The sequence below is a fragment of the Oryctolagus cuniculus genome, chromosome 12 (assembly GCF_051225735.1).
Source record: "Oryctolagus cuniculus isolate XC-2025 breed Fujian yellow rabbit chromosome 12, ASM5122573v1, whole genome shotgun sequence".
NCBI lineage: Eukaryota > Metazoa > Chordata > Mammalia > Lagomorpha > Leporidae > Oryctolagus > Oryctolagus cuniculus.
This window is the reverse complement of record NC_142878.1, coordinates 78,689,769-78,708,496: the sequence shown is the minus strand read 5'-3', so window position 1 is coordinate 78,708,496 and position 18,728 is coordinate 78,689,769. Positions and strand designations below refer to the sequence as shown.

At 42.5% G+C, this 18,728-nt stretch overlaps 1 protein-coding gene across 3 annotated transcripts in view; it reads left to right on the top strand.

Moving 5' to 3' along the window:
• NEDD4 (NEDD4 E3 ubiquitin protein ligase) overlaps positions 1 to 18,728 on the top strand; it is a 146,975-nt gene that overhangs the window by 100,019 nt on the left and 28,228 nt on the right. For all 3 annotated transcript variants that reach the window (XM_051821964.2, XM_089310395.1, XM_070054227.2), the window contains 5 exons: positions 1,944 to 2,046; positions 8,617 to 8,783; positions 10,564 to 10,681; positions 10,767 to 10,934; positions 15,848 to 15,913. In XM_051821964.2, coding sequence (XP_051677924.1) covers positions 1,944 to 2,046; positions 8,617 to 8,783; positions 10,564 to 10,681; positions 10,767 to 10,934; positions 15,848 to 15,913 — 622 coding nt within the window. The remainder of the gene's footprint in view (positions 1 to 1,943; positions 2,047 to 8,616; positions 8,784 to 10,563; positions 10,682 to 10,766; positions 10,935 to 15,847; positions 15,914 to 18,728) is intronic.

The window sequence follows — 18,728 nt, the reverse complement described above, 5'->3', positions numbered from 1 at the left end:
AAGATGTGCTAATGTGAGCTAGTAAGAAGTTTACTTTAAAATGATTTTTACATCACTCTTCATAACATAAACATTAAAACAAAAGAGACAGTGCTGTGTGTGTCAGTGTTTACTCTGTATAAAAGAAATGACATATTCAATTCAAAAAGAAGTCTGGAATGTAAATCTGTTTTCCTTCCTCAACTTCAGAAAGGTTGCGACATCTGCATACCAAATATTTCTTTTCTCATTCATTTGCCCTACTAGCCTGCTTTTCCATTTGTCATTTGCCTTTTAGTGTCCTTATCTTCAAAAATATATAATGATATGTAACTTTGTCTATATTGATATTGTTGCAAATGCAGAAAGAACGGTTTTTTCCAGAAAGAAAATAGAAAATTCTTAGATTTGCTTGAGTCTCATTAAGTCAAAACCTATGGGTTTATTTCCTGGTTGGAAAGATACAAAACATACATTTGTAGAGAAATTTTTCAGTAGAACATTATCTGAGCACATTTTCTGTATTTGTCTCTTATAGCAACAAGTCAGAGTGTTCAAACCCCTTACATAAATAATTATTCACAGCCTTGAAATAAGCATCAGAGATTTTACTGACAGCTCAGTAAAGGGTATGCGAAATTTGGTAATCACTTAAAGATGGGATAAAAGGATTAGGACTTGTTTGTGTACACAGACAGAACTGATATAGAGACAAAACTATATAGAGGCTGGCGCCGCGGCTCAATAGGCTAATCCTCCACCTAGTGGCACCGGCACACCGGGTTCTAGTCCTGGTCAGGGCGCCAGATTCTGTCCCGGTTGCCCCTCTTCCAGGCCAGCTCTCTGCTGTGGCCAGGGAGTGCAGTGGAGGATGGCCCAGGTCCTTGGGCCCTGCACCCCATGGGAGACCAGAAGAAGCAACTGGCTCCTGGCTTCGGATCAGCGTGGTGCACCGGCAGCAGCGCGCCAGCCATGGTGGCCATTGGAGGGTGAACCAATAGCAAAGGAAGACCTTTCTCTCTGTCTCTCTCTCTCACTGTCCACTCTGCCTGTCAAAAACAAACAAACAAACAAACAAACAAAAACTATATAGAAAGAACAAGCAAAGATTTCTTAATTAAATCTTAGGTGTTAGAATTCATAGGAATAATAGATAGAATTAAGTCTTAAAATAGTATGAAAGATTTAAAAAGAAATTTAAAATATCCCAACAGTGGACAACAACCTTGAGTTTAGACAGCTCATTATTCAAAGAGATGATAGAGTATGAAAATCGGGAAAGGCATGTATGGCAGATTCAGACACCTGTTAGGAAAAGGTGGCAGGTTGCAGACAATTAGAGGTCTCGTTCTCTGCTTTTCTATTGTCCTATACAGTATGGCCAGGTTAGGAACGCTAAAGCACATGTCTGAGGAAGCTTTTCTGCATTGCAAAAATTCTCAGTGGCTTCCCAGCATAGGCAACATAAAGTCTGAAGTTCTCTTCCTCTCCCTGACTTAATCATCCGGACCATCCCTGCCTCCCCCACCCCCCCGTATGTGTCCTGTAATTCAGCCACACTCTGCTGCTGCCACCTGCATCATCACACCCGATCTCCCGTCTGTTTCCTGCTTCTTGGCTCCTCTGTCCACTCCTGTGCCTTCCCCACATTGCTGCAGATCAAAATCCTGCCCAATCTTCTAGCCCAAGCTCCGTGGTAACTTGATTCTGAATTTCTCTCTGCTCTTTCCCTTAAGCTTCCTTAGCATCTTATTTATGACATAAGTTATTTATGTGTGTTTGCTTTTTCTCCACCATCTATTCCTTTTCCTAGATGTCTTCCACCCTGGAACTTCTGTATGTATCTGTCTCCACTGTAGCTTCCCTCATAGCTGGTGGATGTGGATATTCAAAGAACGCTTACTAAATGAATGCTTTTCTTATTAGTGTTCAAGTGTTGTGAATAATTATTTTCTTTTCTACAGTCACAAATCAAGAGTTAAAGGTTATCTGAGATTAAAAATGACTTACTTACCTAAAACCAGTGGCTCAGAAGACGATAACGCAGAACAGGCTGAGGAATTAGAGGTGAGATTTTATAAATATTTGGTTAAACTAAAAAGAAAATATCTAATTTTCTACTTTATTTTACTCCAAAGAAAAATAACTTCATTCAGTGAACTTAATGTGTGCATTTACCTGAACATTTATTTCACTGAAACATTGGCTAACAGTTTCTTTCCTCTCAATATTCCTATAGAATGAATGGCCCTTCTGTTTATAGATGAAAGCATTTTTGTAATTAAGTCATTCACTGTCTCTAATTTTTTGGTTTTCTGAACCCATGCCATGTTCTCCATTAAATTAAGAACATAGTTTAATATTTGTAAGTTAAATATATGGATATTTTGAGGGACTCCACTAAGTAGGAACTCTTTTTATGACATGTAATTCCTATTACCTTTCCTGTCCCGGTATGGAACCTCTTAGAAACAAAGAGAGGCAGAGAACTCAGGTGATCTAATAAAAAGCCAGATTTATTTGGGGCAAGTGGAGGGTAACAGATCTTCCTGGGCAACAGGGGAAGAGGGGTGTCCCCTGTAATACCTGAGTGGAGCTCCGTGCACCTGGGTAAGTGAAGAAGGCAGAGAGCATGCACTTGGAGTAGACTTGGACCCTATCACAAGCGCTGGTGCCAGCCAGCACATGACCCTGTGTGAGTCACTGGACACTGAACCTCAGCCGCTTCCTCTTTTAGAGCAACAGGGTTACCCCACAGATGACCTTCCAGCAGACAAATTCATAATTTAAAAGGGGGGCAGGGCCGGCGCTGCGGCTCGATAGGCTAATCCTCCGCCTGCAGCCCTAGCACCCCGGGTTCTAGTCCTGGTTGGGGCACCAGATTCTGTCCTGGTTGCTCCTCTTCCAGTCCAGCTCTCTGCTGTGGCCCCGGGAGTGCAGTGGAGGATGGCCCAAGTGCTTGGGCCCTGCACATGCATGGGAGACCAGGAGAAGCACCTGGCTCCTGGCTTCGGATCAGTGCCGTGCAACGGCCACAGCGGCCATTGAGGGGTGAACCAACAGAAAAAAGGAAGACCTTTCTCTCTGTCTCTCTGTCTCTCACTGTCTACTTTGTCTGTCAAAAAAAAGCGGATGGGGGGGGGCAGGAAACAACTGTTCTTTGAGATTGCCTTTGAAGGTACATTAATGTCATAAGGTAGCAGCACTGGGCCAGTGCTGTGGCATAGCCGATTAAGCCACCGTCTGCAGTGCCAGCATCCCTTCATCTCATATGGATGCTGGTTCGAGTCCCAGCTGCTCCACTTCTCATCCAGCTCCCTGCTAATGTGCCTGGAAAAGCAGTAGAAGATGGCCCAAGTCCTTGGGCCCCTGCACGCATGTGGGAGACCAGGAAGAAGCTCCTGGCTGCTGGGTTCAGCCCAGCTCCGGCTGTTGCAGCCATTTGGGGAGTGAACTAGGGGATCAAAGACTTCCCTCTCCCTGTCTGCCTCTCCCTCTCTCTCTTTGTAACTCTGCTTTTCAAATAAATAAATCTTTAAAAAAAAAAAAAGGTTACAGCATTTACTCAATAACATTTACTGAAAGCACACAGTGTATGGCACCAAATTGCTTTGGAGCATTCTTTTTTAAGTTTATTTATTAGTTTTTATTTATTTGAAAGGCAGAGAAAAAAGAAGGGAAAGCAAGGGAAGGGAAAGGAGGGGGAAAGGAAAGTAAGGAAGGGAGGGAGAGAGACAGAAAAAGGGAGGAGGTAGAGAAGAAGAAGGGAAGAGAGAGAGGGAAGGGAAGGGAAAAAGAGGAGGGAAGGAAGCGATCTTCCATCCGCTAGTTCATTCCCCAGGTGCTCTCAGCAGCCAGGTTAGACCAGGCTAAAGCTAAGAGCTGGGATCTCCTCCCAGGTCTCCCCTGTTGGTAGCAAGGACCCAAGTTCTTGATTCATCATCTCCCAGGACATGCATTAGCTGGATCAGAAGCAGAAGCAGATCTCAGTCCCAGGCACTTGGAAATGGATGCAAGCAGCAACTTAACATGCTGCGCCACACTGCCCACCGCTGGAGCATTCTTCTTTTTGTGCTTTCCTTAACAGTCTTGCCTCTCTAAGGGTCTGCTTCTGTCTCCATGGAACCGTAAAACTGGATTCCCTTCAATGGGCTGGGCTCTAATTCATAAGCCCATACGCCTTGAGAAAGAAGGTTCTACAATAGGCAGTGAGTTTGCAACAAAGCATTCTGGGAGTTTTCTTAGTGCACTGATGAGATTTTGCTTTGTGGAAGAATTTATAGTAATAGAGGGAAAGAACTTTTTTCTTCAAATCATACAGAATAGATAACCTCTAATTTTTTTTAACTTTTATTTAATGAATATAAATTTCCAAAGTACAGCTTATGGATTACAATGGCTTCCCCCACCACAACTTCCCTCCCACCCGCAACCCTCCCCTTTCCCACTCCCTCTCCCCTTCCATTCATATCAAGATTCATTTTCAATTCTCTTTATATACAGAAGATCAGTTTAGCATATATTAAGTAAAGGTTTCAACAGTTTGCACCCACATAGAAACACAAAGTGAAAAATACTGTTTGAGTACTCGTTATAGCATTAAATCACAATGTACAGCACATTAAGGACAGAGATCCTACATGAGGAGTAAGTGCACAGTGACTCCTGTTGTTGACTTAACAAATTGACACTCTTGTTTATGGCATCAGTAATCAGCCTAGGCTCTTGTCATGAGTTGCCAAGGCTATGGAAGCCTTTTGAGTTCACAGACTCTGATCATATTTAGACAAGGTCTTAGTCAAAGTGGAAGTTCTCACCTCCCTTCAGAGAAAGGTACCTCCTTCTTTGATGACATGTTCTTTCCACTGGGATCTCACTCATGGAGATCTTTCATTTAGGTTTTGTTTTGTTTTGTTTTGTTTTTGTTTTTTTGCCAGAGTGTCTTGGCTTTCCGTGCCTGAAATACTCTCATGGGCTTTTCAGCCTGATCCGCATGCCTTAAGGGCTGATTCTGAGACCAGAGTGCTGTTTAGGACATCTGCCATTCTATGGGTCTGCTGTGTATCTGGCTTCCCATGTTGGATCATTCTCTCCCTTTTTTATTCTATCAGCTAGTATTTGCAGACACTATTCTTGTTTATGTGATCCCTTTTGCTCTTAGTCCTATCATTATGATCAATTGTGGACAGAAATTGATCACTGGGACTAGTGAGATGGCATTGGTACATGCCACCTTGATGGGATTGAATTGGAATCCCCTGATAACCTCTAACCTAGTTAAGCTAAGTCTGTATTCACATATTTGATTTTTCCTAAAATGACCATTTTTAAAGTTGTGAATGCGTCTGTTGGGTAGAGGCTGCTCTACCTGGCCTTTTGATGCACAGGGTGTCTTGCATAATGGAACTTGTGTCTGAAATGAAGGATGGCTGCTGGAAAGAAAGAAAACCCTTTATTTAGTAACTTAAAAAATTAACAGTGTTTCATTACTTAGTGGCCTGCTCCAAGTTTTTCCCACACACACAGATATCACAGGTAGCTCATTCACAGTTCAGCTCTGTGGGGAGAGCTGCTTAGCTTCAGTCTGTGGTCTCACGTCTCAATGTTTGGATTCCCTCGGAATGCACCTTATAATTTCAGGAGATGTAAGCCTGTAGGAGTTTATTTATGAAAGGCCCTAGGAATTCAAACACGTGGATCTGTGCTTATTTATCTTCTGTGTAGCTGATGACCAGAGAAGCTTTGCCTGGTTCTTTGACATGTAGTTTGGGACTGAATACATACAATTCTACTATTTAAAGAAAACAATTGGCATTTTGAATAGAGGCTCACTCCTGGGCAGTTTGTATACCGTAGTGGAGTGTGGCTATAGCAGTTACGTAACATTTGGTTTTTGTGCCTTTGCAACTTTAGAGTTAGCAGTATGTGTTTTAAAGATTAACAGTATGTGTCAGAACTCTAAACGTTTTCTTTCTAATACCATTCGACTGTTAAATTGTGGGTAATTGTATATTAGCTTTGAGGTCAGTAATGAAGGTTCATAGATTCTAGGACTATTATTTTATGAAGAATAGTGACTAATACATGTTTAATAGGAAGCATTCTATCCTGAAAAATTGAAAACTCAGTCTTTCTAAACCCTGTTTGAATGTTCAACTGTACTTCCTCAAACTAAAAATGGGATTTTTTAAAAGACCCTTAATTAAATTAATATTTTCTTTCTCTTCTCAAATTTAATAACAAGAAGGCATTATAAAAATATCCTTAAGAGAAAACTCAGTTTTTAAAGATATATTCTTTGGTACCATTTTCCTAGCTCTGAATATTTTTATAATCCTTTACAGTAGTAGTGAGATGGCCTTTTATTCATAAACTTAATTACTTTTTCAGGAAAATAACCAGTGACAGTATTCAGCAGACAAATCTTTTAATCACTTTTTTCAAAAGAGTAAAATATAAAAACTTAACTCATTAGCCTTTGAAAGGGACCAGAAAAATAAAATGATTGAACCTATGGAAGACTAACTTTTACTTAATGCTATATCTGGTACTATGATCATTTAAAGGAAAGGAAAGGAGAGAGAAGAAAGATAATATAGATGGAGAAACCAAGAGATTAGAGGAACAGAAGGGGATGGAATTTGGGTAATAAAAAATTAAGGAGATGTCAGTTCCTAATAGAAGTAAAAATATAACAAGTGCTAAGATAGAATGGAAGCCAATTTTATTTCTGATCAGGATCTCTCCCAAAAAACCCTTCTCTCTGCTTTCTCTTCTTCCCCTCACCTGCTGTTCTTCCTCAGTCTATAATCTCCCACCAGAACCAGCCTGAACGGATCAGCCTTTTCTCCCTGCTGCCAAAAACCATTCCTTTCATTTATAATTCCTCTCCCTGACTCCTGTTCAGGTCCAGTCTCCAACACAAAAACATTCTCTTCTCTCTTCCAAGCCATTGGCTGTGTGGCACCCACAGTCATTCCCTTAACAGAATCTGTGTCTGGAACAGAAATCCCGGAAATAGTAAAGAAATTATTCTTTACCTATTCTCCTAATACCACAAATGTTTCCTAATTCATCTTTTTTTTTTTTTTAACTTTGACTTTGTGGTTTTGCCACATTCAGATTTGGTGATTTTCTAGTTAAATGTATGGGTCTTCTCTTAGACCCTCAGGATTTGATCTCATACTTAACAGCTTACCACTCTTAGAATATATTTTTTAAATTTCCTAAGGTTCTAATATGGAGAAGAGGGTACTTAAACATTAAACACTTAAATATTACTCAGTCTGTAATTTATCCTGATGTGAGCAGTGAGGTAGGGATCCAAATTAATTTTTTTTCCAAGTGGCTGCCCATTTTCTAAGTCATCTGCCTGTTTTCCTACAAATTTGCGGTGCCTGTATTGTATACCGATACTTTGTATTTCACTCTCTTTCTGTCAAATCCATTCTGCTGAGCTGTCTGTCTGTGCATGCGTCAGTGCCACACGACATTAATTATTGTGGCTTCCTGTGTTTTATTTACCAAGACTAACCTCCCTCTGCTCTTCTTTTTTAGATTTGTGCTGGTAGTTCTTCCTTGTTTGTGTTCCTGGTTGAACTTGAGGATTGGCTTGTTTCATTGTTTTAAGACACCCCTAATGTAACTTTATCAGAATCTTGGCAAATTTATGGATTAACTTGGGAAGAATTGACACCTCTGTGAGGTTGAGTTTTCCCAGCCAAGATCATATTGTACATTCCTTCAAGTCTTCTTTTATTTCTTTTAGGAGCATTTTAAAGTTTTCTTCACTAATGCTTTCCTAACCATCTGGGTATTTAGTGGGGCCTCCTAACTACTACCTTTTCTATTAAGAGGTTTCTCATATAGAAGCTTGTTCTAACTCTCGCTGCCCTCCTTATTCACTTACCTCCTTATTTTAGGCTACCTAAGGCTTCACGCATATTTTGCCTCTTTCTAGTTTCTAAGAAAGCAAACTTCCAGTGCATTTTTTAAAATCTTTCTTTGACTATTTTATGACCTGACCAAAATACCTTCTCTTGGTCCAGAGGAGAAAGAGAAAAATCCGACAAAAGAATCATGACTTTTCAGTCACTAGAGAATTCCCTGAAGCAATTACTTCTAAATCACTTGCCCATTTTTATCATGCCTCTATATAATTAGCCTTTATCTAATGATTTTTTTAATAATTACTAGTTGCTCTTGTAAGCAAGGTATTTTCCCTGTGGTAGGGACAGCTACAGAAGAAGAATAACCAGAGTCCTGTCCTTTATTCACTTGCTTATAATTTAGAGCAAAGCCTAAAGCGACACTAATTTAAACTGTGTTTCTTGATTTCTCAGTGCTTTCTGAGTTACATCCTTATTTAATAGGTTTGTGGTCGTTTTTACTTATTAGAGACCCATTAAAACTTCTTTGAACAAATTTAAGATGTTTTAAACAATATCTGTCCCACTAAGTCTTCATTATCATAAAGTTTGTATTTAAATTTTGAGCTTCCATGTTTGTATTCATAGAATCATCTTAAAAGTTGACCGTGTACTGACTCTGTCTCTGCCTCTTCCGGAACTGAATATGCCAAATCTCTCTACACGGAGAAGTCAGCGCAGACCTAACTGTTTCTCTTCTGTTTGGCAGCCTGGCTGGGTTGTTTTGGACCAACCAGATGCTGCTTGCCATTTGCAACAGCAACAGGAGCCTTCCCCTCTACCTCCAGGATGGGAAGAGAGGCAGGATATCCTGGGAAGGACCTACTATGTAAACCATGAATCTAGAAGGACACAGTGGAAGCGACCAACCCCTCAGTAAGTGCTGATGCCGTTCGTACCTGGAATCTGGATCCATCTTAACTGCTAGTTTTCATTTTGAAGTCATATCTCAAATGGATTCCTAATAGTGTAGGGATTGATCTATATATTGTATAGGTATACCAGGAATTTGGGGCCTAGGACTTAAAAAAATGTGACCTCAGCTGTTTCTTTTTTTTTTTTTTTTGATAGTATTCAAATTATTTGAATCACAGGTACTACTCTTATCATTGCTTCTTACTTTTAATAAATTGTTTATTATTGTGCAATCCCAAATGGTATGTTTTTCTAATTTATTTTTTAAACCTTTAAAATTGTATGCAGTTTGTTATATGATAAAATGTTACTTTCTGCAGGACCCTATTTTTAAAATAGAGATTATTTGTAAACTACAAAGGACTTGGTAATAAAGGTCTCATGTTCAGCACCCCTTTGCCGCTCTGGTGAGGGTACCTGTAATTTCCAATGTGCACAAATCAAAGAGAGAATTACCTTCAACAAATTCTCAACTTACGTCTCCTCAGTGACATTTTTCTTTTACTGTCATCAGAGTAAATTGATAAGTTCTCCCATTATTCATATTTATTGTCAAACTCTCTTCCACTTCTTCCATATAGCCTGATGCAGTCTTTCTTTGGTCTTCTGTTTGACAGACTTGAAATTTTTCTTAGGTGTCCAGCAACCTCCTCATTTGTGGCTTTGATGTTTTGTATCTGATACATGCCAAGAACTTTCATTGATATTTTCCATTTGCAAATTTTTCCAAAGCAAATCAGCAGTCCGAGTCCTTCATGGCCACGGAGGCATTGAGCACTATAGAATGACACACAGATTGCAAAACTGAAGATACCAGAAAATTCTGCAGAGTTGCTCTATTGCATACCTCAGTTTTGTGGTCTGCCCAACTTTTAGCAGAATCATTTCTTTCACTGTGGCTGGTGTTGTTTTCAGGTAGCCAAAATCGAATACTTAGGGAAAAATCCCTGAAGCATTTTCCCTTAGAACCATCTGCCCCAATTCTGTTTTCTCCAGCTACGGTACATTAAGAACTGGTCCTCTGATTATCATGGCCTTGTATGGTATATAGCAGTACTTTTGTTATTAAATATTTTTTTAATTTTTACCTGACAGTCTAATTATATTAAATACAACTAACTAGAATGAGAAAAGTTATAAATGACTACATAAAGGTGTTCAGTCTAATTTGTCATATGTTTCTTAAGCCTTCATTATTGTTCTTTTTTTATTGATCTGAATGACTATAAATGACCAAAACCAGATAACCAGTTAACCCCTAATTTACGAAGGTTTTTATTACAGAGCTCTTAGACTGACTCTTTCACTCTGCCTTCTGCATTCTTGCATGCAGAACCCTACTCCTGACTTAAGACCTGTTCTAGAAAATCTACTTTTTGATTCATGAAGATGTGTATGTACCTCTAGAGCTATTTCAGATTTCTTTTTTGTGAAACATGTTGTTTATTCAACAAATGCCTTATGAGTACCCAAATGTGCCAGACATAATTTTAGACACACTGATGTACTAAAATATCAAAGTCAGATGTGTTATGCATTTTCACAGAATCTTTAATTCCATGAGGTTCTCAGGAGGTACCAGTATAGCTGTGAATTAATTTGTGCATGTGGAAATAGCCTTTGGCCAAAAACAGTACATTTTAATCTGATACTGGTGTTTTTTTAAATGATCACAGAATCTGTGCCTATCACTTGAACTTTCTTAGCACATAGCTGATGGCTTTTTATGGTTCTCAAATAGGGACAGCCTAACAGATGCTGAGAATGGTGACATGCAGCTGCAAGCCCAGCGTGCGTTCACCACCAGGAGGCAGATATCCGAGGAAACAGAAAGTCCTGAGAACCGAGACTCTTCCGAGGTATACGCGTTTTCTTGTTCTGGGTGATGGGCTCGTGTTCTGGCCGTTAAGTATGTGTGGCTCAGTCGTCTTCTGTTCGTTTTAGAACTGGGAAATTATAAGAGAGGATGAAGCCGCCGTGTGCGGCAGTCAGGCCTTCCTGTCGCCTGCACCATCCAGGAGCGCGGATGTTCAGACTCATCTTGCGGACGAACTGAATGCCAGACTTGCTGTCTCTGGAAATTCAGCCACTAGCCAGCCGGGATCCAGCTCAGTAAGATGCTCTTAGATTCTGTTGTAACTTCAGCATTTTGTAGTACACGTATGATTCTGCTCAACACCTTTTACCTGACATTTTAAGTGGTACATTTTAATAGGTGAGAGATTTGGAAACTTTACAGCATGATCATTTTACAAATATCCCCACTAATAGTATGAAACAGAGCCATGGGTAGTCCAGATTGTCACTGGGGTCTACATGTTCGCTATGGCAATGCCCTCTGGCCAAAACCCACCAGGAGCACACTTGTAAATGAACAAGTTGGGTTCAAGGAGGAACACACAGCCATCAGCGTTTTGGCAAGAGCGTGCGAGAAAAGACTTGGAGGATTTGGGTCTACACATGTGGTTTTGAGGAGAGTTTACACAGGTGGGACTTTGTTGTACATTGGTTGCTGTCAGGAAGCAGGAGGAATTCTGTGATTGTTTGTATATTAGTCTACATTTCGTTACTTTAACTAAAATACTCGAGGAGCTTCTTGGGAAAGAAACGGTTGATTTCAGCTTACAGTTAAGGTTACGGTTCAGGATCGGGAAGCTCTGTAGCCTGGAGTCTGATGGAGATTGGACATGGCAGATATGGAGAAATGATTACAGGGTGAGCCAGGAAGCAGAGAGAGAAGCCAGGCCGAAACTTGAACTTAGAATTATTAAACAACCCAGGGCTGAAGTTGTGGCATGCTGGGTAAAGCCATTGCCTACAATGCCAGCATCCCATGTGGGGGCCCGTTCCAGTCCCAGTTGCTCCACCTCTCTGCTATGGCCTGGGAAAGCAGTGAAGGATGGTCCAAGTGCTTGGGCCCCTCTACCCATGTGGGAGACCCAGAAGAAGCTTCTGGCTCCTGGCTTCTGCCTGGCCCAGTCCTGGCTATTGCAGCCATTTGTGAAGTGAACCAGCAGATGGAAGATCTCTTTGTCTATCTCTTCATCTCTCTGTTTCTCCTTCTTTCTCTATAACTTTGCCTTTCAAATAAAGAAAATCTTTAAAGATTAATAATAAGAAAAATAATAATAACCAACCCTCTTGTGAGAACCATCCTGCGAGGGTATGCCCCCAGTGACCTAAACCCCTCCCACCAGACCTGCCTCTTAGATGCCATAATTAGATCAAGGCTCCACCCTTCATCCATTAGGCATTGACATGACAACATCAGGTTTTTATATTTTTTTAATTTTTTATTTCCCCCTGAAACCTTTTATTTAAGGAATACAAACTTCATTTCATAAATACAACTTTAGGAATATATTGAGTCTTCCCACCATACCTACACTCCCACCCTTCTTACTCCTCCCTCTCCTGTTCCCTTTCTTATTTTTTACTAAGATCTATTTTCAGTTAACTTTATGTACATATGATTAACTCTATATTAAGTAAAGAGTTCAACAAATTGCATGAAAAAAAACTGAAAAACTGTTCCTCAACAGTCAAGACAAGAGCTATTCAAAGTCATTGCATCTCAAAGTGTTAATTTCACTTCTATAGATAACCTTTTAGGTGCTCTATTAGTTATCACAGATCAGGGAGAACATATGGTATTTGTCCCTTTGGGTCTAGCTTATTTCACTAGGTATATTGTTTTCCTGTTTCATCTATTTTGTTGCAAATGACAGGATCTCATTTTTTTACCACTGTGTAGTATTCCATAGTGTACATATCCCATAATTTCTTTATAAAGTATTCATTTGATGAATTTGGGTTGATTCCATATCTTCAGTATCGTGAATTGAGCTGCAGTAAACATGGAGGTGCAGATAATTCTTTCATATGCTGATTTCATTTCCCTTGGGTAAATTCTCAGGAGTGGAATGCCTGGGTCATATAGTAGGTCTGTATTCAGATTTCTGAAGTGTCTCCGTACTGTCATCCATAGTGGCTGTACCCACCAACTGTGGATTAGGGTTCCTTTTTCCCCACATCCTCGCCAGCACTTGCTGTTTGTTGATTTCTGTATGATAGCCATTCTAATGGAGGTGAGGTGAAACCTCATTATAGTTTTGATTTGCATTTCCCTGATGGCTAGGGATCCTGAACGTTTTTTTCATGTGTCTTTTGGGCATTTGGATTTCCTCTTTTGAAAAATGTCTGTTTAAGTCTTTTGTCCATTTCTTAACTGGGTTGTCTGTTTTGTTGTTTAGTTTCTTGATCTTTTTATAAATTCTGGTTATTAATTCTTTATCAGTTGCATACTTTGCAAATAATTTCTCCCATTCTATTGGTTGCCTCTTCACTTTGGTGAGTGTTGTGCAGTGCAGAAACTTCACAATTTGACGTAATCCCATTTGTCAATTTTGGCTTTGATTGCTTGTGCCTCTGGGCTCTTTTCTGAGAACTCTTTGCCTATGCCAATGTCCTGCAGGGTTTCCCCGATGTTCTGTAATAATTCAATGGTAGGCAACATCAGTTTAAACAGTCTGCATAAATTTTAAAGAGACAAGTCCTACTTAACCCACAATAGTGTATCTCAGATCTTACCTGTTGTGACGCTAAGGCTATGATTGATAAAGAACAATCCTCATGTTCTCCAGGAAAGGCTGATATTTGGTGATTGGTGGCTTTGAGAGTGCTCCTGTTCTGTCTGTGTTCAGACTTATTATGGAATTGTCTTGATCTTGTCTTCATCCTACCAGACAGTGCCAGGCCAGCTCCTGCATGTCTTTCTCACCTATCATGAAGTTTACAATTCTATCACAGACGCTGCCAAACACATGTGTCAATTGTTGGTGATTATTCTGACCACACAAAGGGAGAGAGGACATTCTTCAGTCCAGCAACCCCTATAAAAGTTGTTATCTGCAGGGTCCAGAAACAGGTATCACAGCATCACTGCCATGATGAGATCTTTGTGCCTAATTCTTTAATCTCTGTTAATCTGTTATCAAAGGAGATTCAGTAGAAGACAAATATTTTCTGAGCACACTGTGGTTGATTCTCTGGGTTCCTTGTCTGACTTAATTCATAAGTATTTACAGAGGGCCGACCAAATATGCAAGATACTATGTGCTAGTTACTGGGGATACTGAGTTAAATAAAGCAAAGTACCCTGCCCTCACGGAACTTTAGTGCAGGGGTCAGCAGTCCACAGCCTTCGGGCCAAAACAACAGCATATTACCATAAATGAAGTTTCCTTGCGATACAGCTGTGTCCATTTACTTTAGTGTTGCCTGTGGCTGGCTTTCACACTGTATTGTCAGTGTTGACCAGATGGCCCTCAGCAAATAAGATAGTATTTCAAAAAGTTGGGGGGCAGGTGTTATAGCCCAGCTTGGGATGCCTACATTCTGTAGAGCATCTAGGACTGAATCCTGCCTCCACCTCTCCTTCCAATCCAGCTTTCCTCTAATGTTTCCTGGGTGGCAGTAGATGATGGCCCAAGCTCTTGAGTCCTTGCCACTGTCGTGGGATAACCTGGGTGGATTCCTGGCTCCTGGCTTTTTCCTGGCCCAGCACAGCTGTTTCGGGCATTTGGGAAGTGAACTGTCAGACCAAAATCTGTCTGTCTCATTCCCTGTTACTCTGCCTTTCAAATAAAAATTTAAAAATAATATGGGTTTTACAAACTTTTAAAAATATTTTAGATATTTTATTTGATAGAGTTTCAGAGAGAGAGAGAGGTGTCTTCCATCTGCTGGTTCACTCCCTTAATGGCCATAATGAACAGAGCTGGGTCAGACCAAAGCTAGGGCCCCAGGGGCTTCATCCGAGTCTCCCCTTGGGTGTAAGGGCCCAAGCTCTTGCACCATCTTCTGCTGCTTTCCCAGGCCATAGCAGAGAGCTGAATCAAAAATGGAGCAGCCAGGACTCGAACCGGTGCCCTTATGGGATGTCAACATCACAGATGGCAGCTTTTTCTGCTATGCCGTGGCACTAGCCCCAATTTTTTTTTAAAGAAAAGATTTTGCTTATTTTATTCGATAGGTAGAGTTACAGAGAGAGAGAGAAGACTAAGCAAACTTTTTAGAAAATTTTTAATTTATCTGAAAGGTAGAGACAGACAGACACAAAGATGTTTCCATCGACTCAATATAATTTTTTACCCCAAAGATCATCTTGTGCCTGGTTCTAGATAACTTGCTTTTTTCACTTGCCATGTCTTAGACATCGAACCATTTCAGTAAATAGAGATGTACTCCATTTAAAACCAACCAAAACAGTCCTCAAACTCTGGCATGTTCCATTGTCCAGGTAATCCTTAAGGTATTTCACCCTTTCCTGTGTGATAGATTATTTACAGTTCTTTACTATTATAAAGGTTGACATCATTAAAAAACCGGATATTTCAGAGAGTAACAACAGCCAAGGAAAGAAAGACAGGAATTCCATTCCGGGAATGCTTAGGGCGCAGGTGGTGAGGCTGAGGCAAGGAAGAGGCCGGCTCTGCTGGAACACTGAGTTGTGGGCTGGGATTTCGTCCTGGCAGGGGCAGCGGGCACTCCTAGGAATGACGGGTCGCATCCACGCGGCTGAACGCGTGCTTTGGCCGCAGCCTGTGGTATGGAGAATGCACTGGAGGAAGGAAAACTTGAAACCGGGAGGCCTTCAAGGACCCTGGTGCCATAATGCTCAAGGTGACAAAGGATGAAAACTTGAAAGAAAAAAAAAAACCCGACTTGAGCTGAAATGGAGGGGGACTTAGCGCTCCTGCAGGAATCCCAGAGAAGGAACACGTTGGAGAGGGTGCGGATGGGGAATCCGGAGGCCGTTTTGGATCCTTAGTGGAGGGGGTGTGTGTTAGACATGCCAGGCAGGGTTCGGGGAGGCAGCGCAGCCCTGGGGTAGACGTGGAGAGGCATTGGCGCAGGGCCAGGCGTGGCTTAGGGGCTGCGCGTCCTCGCCTGGCTCCTTCACTTGCAAGGTGCCATTGCCAAACCAGGATCTAAGTGTCCTTGCTTTGTTTCTGTTTCACAAGAATCATTCCAGCAGAAGAGGCAGCTTACAAGCCTACACTTTTGAGGAACAGCCTACGCTTCCTGTGGTGAGTATCCTCTGCCCCCACCGCCGGTCGGTAAACTAAAGTCAGCGACTGAGGTGGTGCTTGGCCGAGCAGTGACAATGCATTAGGATGCCTACGACCCCCATGGGAGTGCCCGGGTTCAAGTCTCAGCTCTGCTCCCAATTCCAGGTTCCTGCCAAGGTGGACCCCAGAGATTAGCTGTGATGACTCAGGAAGTTGGATGCCTGCCACCCACAGGGAGATCCCAAATTGATTTCCCAGCTCTGTGTTTCCAGTGGCCAGGTCTTGGCTAATTGAGAGCATCTGGGAAGTGAACCAGTGGATGGGAATTCTGTGTGTGTATTTGGCTGTTGGTGTCCTCTCCTCTCTTTCTTTCTATTTTCTTTCTCTCTCTTCACTCAAATTTTTAAAATTAAAAAAGCAACACTGAAGTCAAGTGCCAGTGCTGTGGGTGAGACCTGGGCTTGTCGCCTGAAGCTCTGTGCTGGCTGGGGGGGTCTTCTCCCTCCTCCTCAGTGGTATGCTTAGCCCCGCCCTGACGCAGCCTGGACCTTTAGAACAGATGTTGAAGGGGCCGGCATTGTAGCACAGCACATTAGGCCAGCACTTGAGGTCCTCACATCCCATATCAGAGTGCTGGGTCATGTCCCAGCACTTCACTTCCAATCCAGCTCCCTGCTCATGGACCTGGGAAGTAGTTGCCTTTGGCTCAAGCAATTGAGTTCCTGCCACTGAGCTGGAAGACCCAGATACGGAGTTTCTGCCTCCTGGCTTCAGCCTGGCCAAACCCCAGCAGTTGAGACCATTTAGGGAGTGAGCCAGTAGATGGAAACTGTCTCTCCCCCGCACCATCACTCTGCCTTTAAAAAACATAAACAGATAAAAAGAACTTCATACCTGGACTGTTGATTCCCTTTTGGTCTCCAGTGGCCATCCTCTTAACCTCAGTCACATCTCATTTCTCTGAGTTTACCTCTCACTTACATCATCCCTATTTTTTCTTAAATCAAATTAAAACTTCCAGGCTTTTCAACTCACCCTTCTTTCGTTAAAATTTTTTTTTTAAATTTTTTAGTTTATTTAGTTGAAAGAGTTACAGAGAGAGAAAGAGAGGAGTGAGCTTCCATCTGCTGGTTCACTCCCCAAGTGCCCAAAACAGCCAGGAGTGAGCCAGGCTGAAGCCAGGAGCATGAAACTCCATCTGGGTCTCCACCTGGGTGGCAGGGACCCTAGCATTTGAAGCATCTCCCAGACGCTGTCTCCCAGAGCAGCCCTGCTTCCTTAACTCCCCACAGAAACGTCCTGCTGCCTTCGTCCCATCTGAGCCTCTCACCAACAGGCTGTTTCCACGGACGGATTCTCTCCTCCCTCCAATCAGTGCACACTGGCGCCTCTCACCTTCAAATAGCCTCCTTGCTTTTTTTCACCAGTCATTGGTAATTTTGAAAATTGGGCTCTGTTTCTGCTTTTGTCAAAGTTCCCACATAGAACCTCAAAGTCTCCAAAGGACTCAGTCACTCACCTGTCCCCAAATGAGAGCCATGCCGTAAGAGAGGGACCCACGTCCTAGGCTGAGGAAGGAGGATGTTCCTGCCTGTGCAGTCCTGGCCCAGTCAGCACTGCCCACCACCAAGAGGGCCAGTGCCTCCCGGAGACCGCCCTCGGCAGCTTACTGTGACTTAGTGTCACTGGGCTGGCCTCCTCCCTTAGCCCAGAGGCTGCTCAGGCAGAGATTGTGGTGTTTCTCCCACTGCACCTGTAATGTGCTCCATACGGCACAAATGTTGCATTTCCCATTGATTGGCCGGCACTCATCCAAGAAATGGGGTCATTTTTGAGATTCGTATTTTGTTTGTTTCAAAGACAGAGCAGTAGAGACAGAGGGAGAGTTAGGGAGATCTTCGATCCACTGGTTCACTCCCCAAATGGCAACAACAACCAGAGTCAGGCCAGGCTGCAAGCCAGGAGGAGCCAGGAACTCCATCCAGGTCTCCCACATGGGTTGCCAGGGCCAAAGCACTGGGGCCATCATCTGCTGCCTTCCCAGGCATGTTAGCAGGAAGCTGGATCAGAGGGAGGATAGCCAGGACTTGAATCCATGCTCCCTTGGGGGATGCCAGTGTTGCAGGTGGCAGCTAACTCACTGTGCCACAACACTGGCCCCCTTGAAATAGTTTTTAAGTATACCATGTGAGCAGCAGCGGTTAGGGCAAATTTATTTCTTATGTATGGTAAAAGCTATTCCCGTGCCGCCTTCTCATACTACACTGGTTGGTTTTACAGATTTCTTGAGTTTTGGAACTTGATCCTGTCACACATACATCACTACATGTGAAATTTAAAAGCTGTCCCCTCACCCCGCATCCTTGCTTCAGTACCTGCATCTTCTCTCAGTCCCAAGAGACCCCTCGCGTCTGTTCTCTGCAGCTGTAGTTGACGTTTCATACAGAGGGAGTCAGAGCCTGCTGTCCCGGGTGCCTGGCCCCTCACGCAGCGTGATGTTTTTCAGATCCATCCACGTTATTGCACGTCTTGGTAGTCCCTGGTAGCCCCCCTCCCATATTACTGCATCCCATTTAGTCGCCTGCTAAAAGAAGTGTGGGAACCTGGGCAACATGGAATTCCATGGTGTGCCATCTAACACTCCATCATGTTTGTCAGTGAGGTGCTGACAGCTGCCGTGTGCCTCATAAGCAGTGGCCCCAGCGAAGAGCCTGGCGGTGGTGGTCTTCACGGTGTCAGGCACTTTAGGGGAGACAAGCCAACTGACAAAAAGAGGGCGGGCATTCAGCGCAGTGGTTAGGATGCCACTTTGGACACCTGCATCCCATCGTGC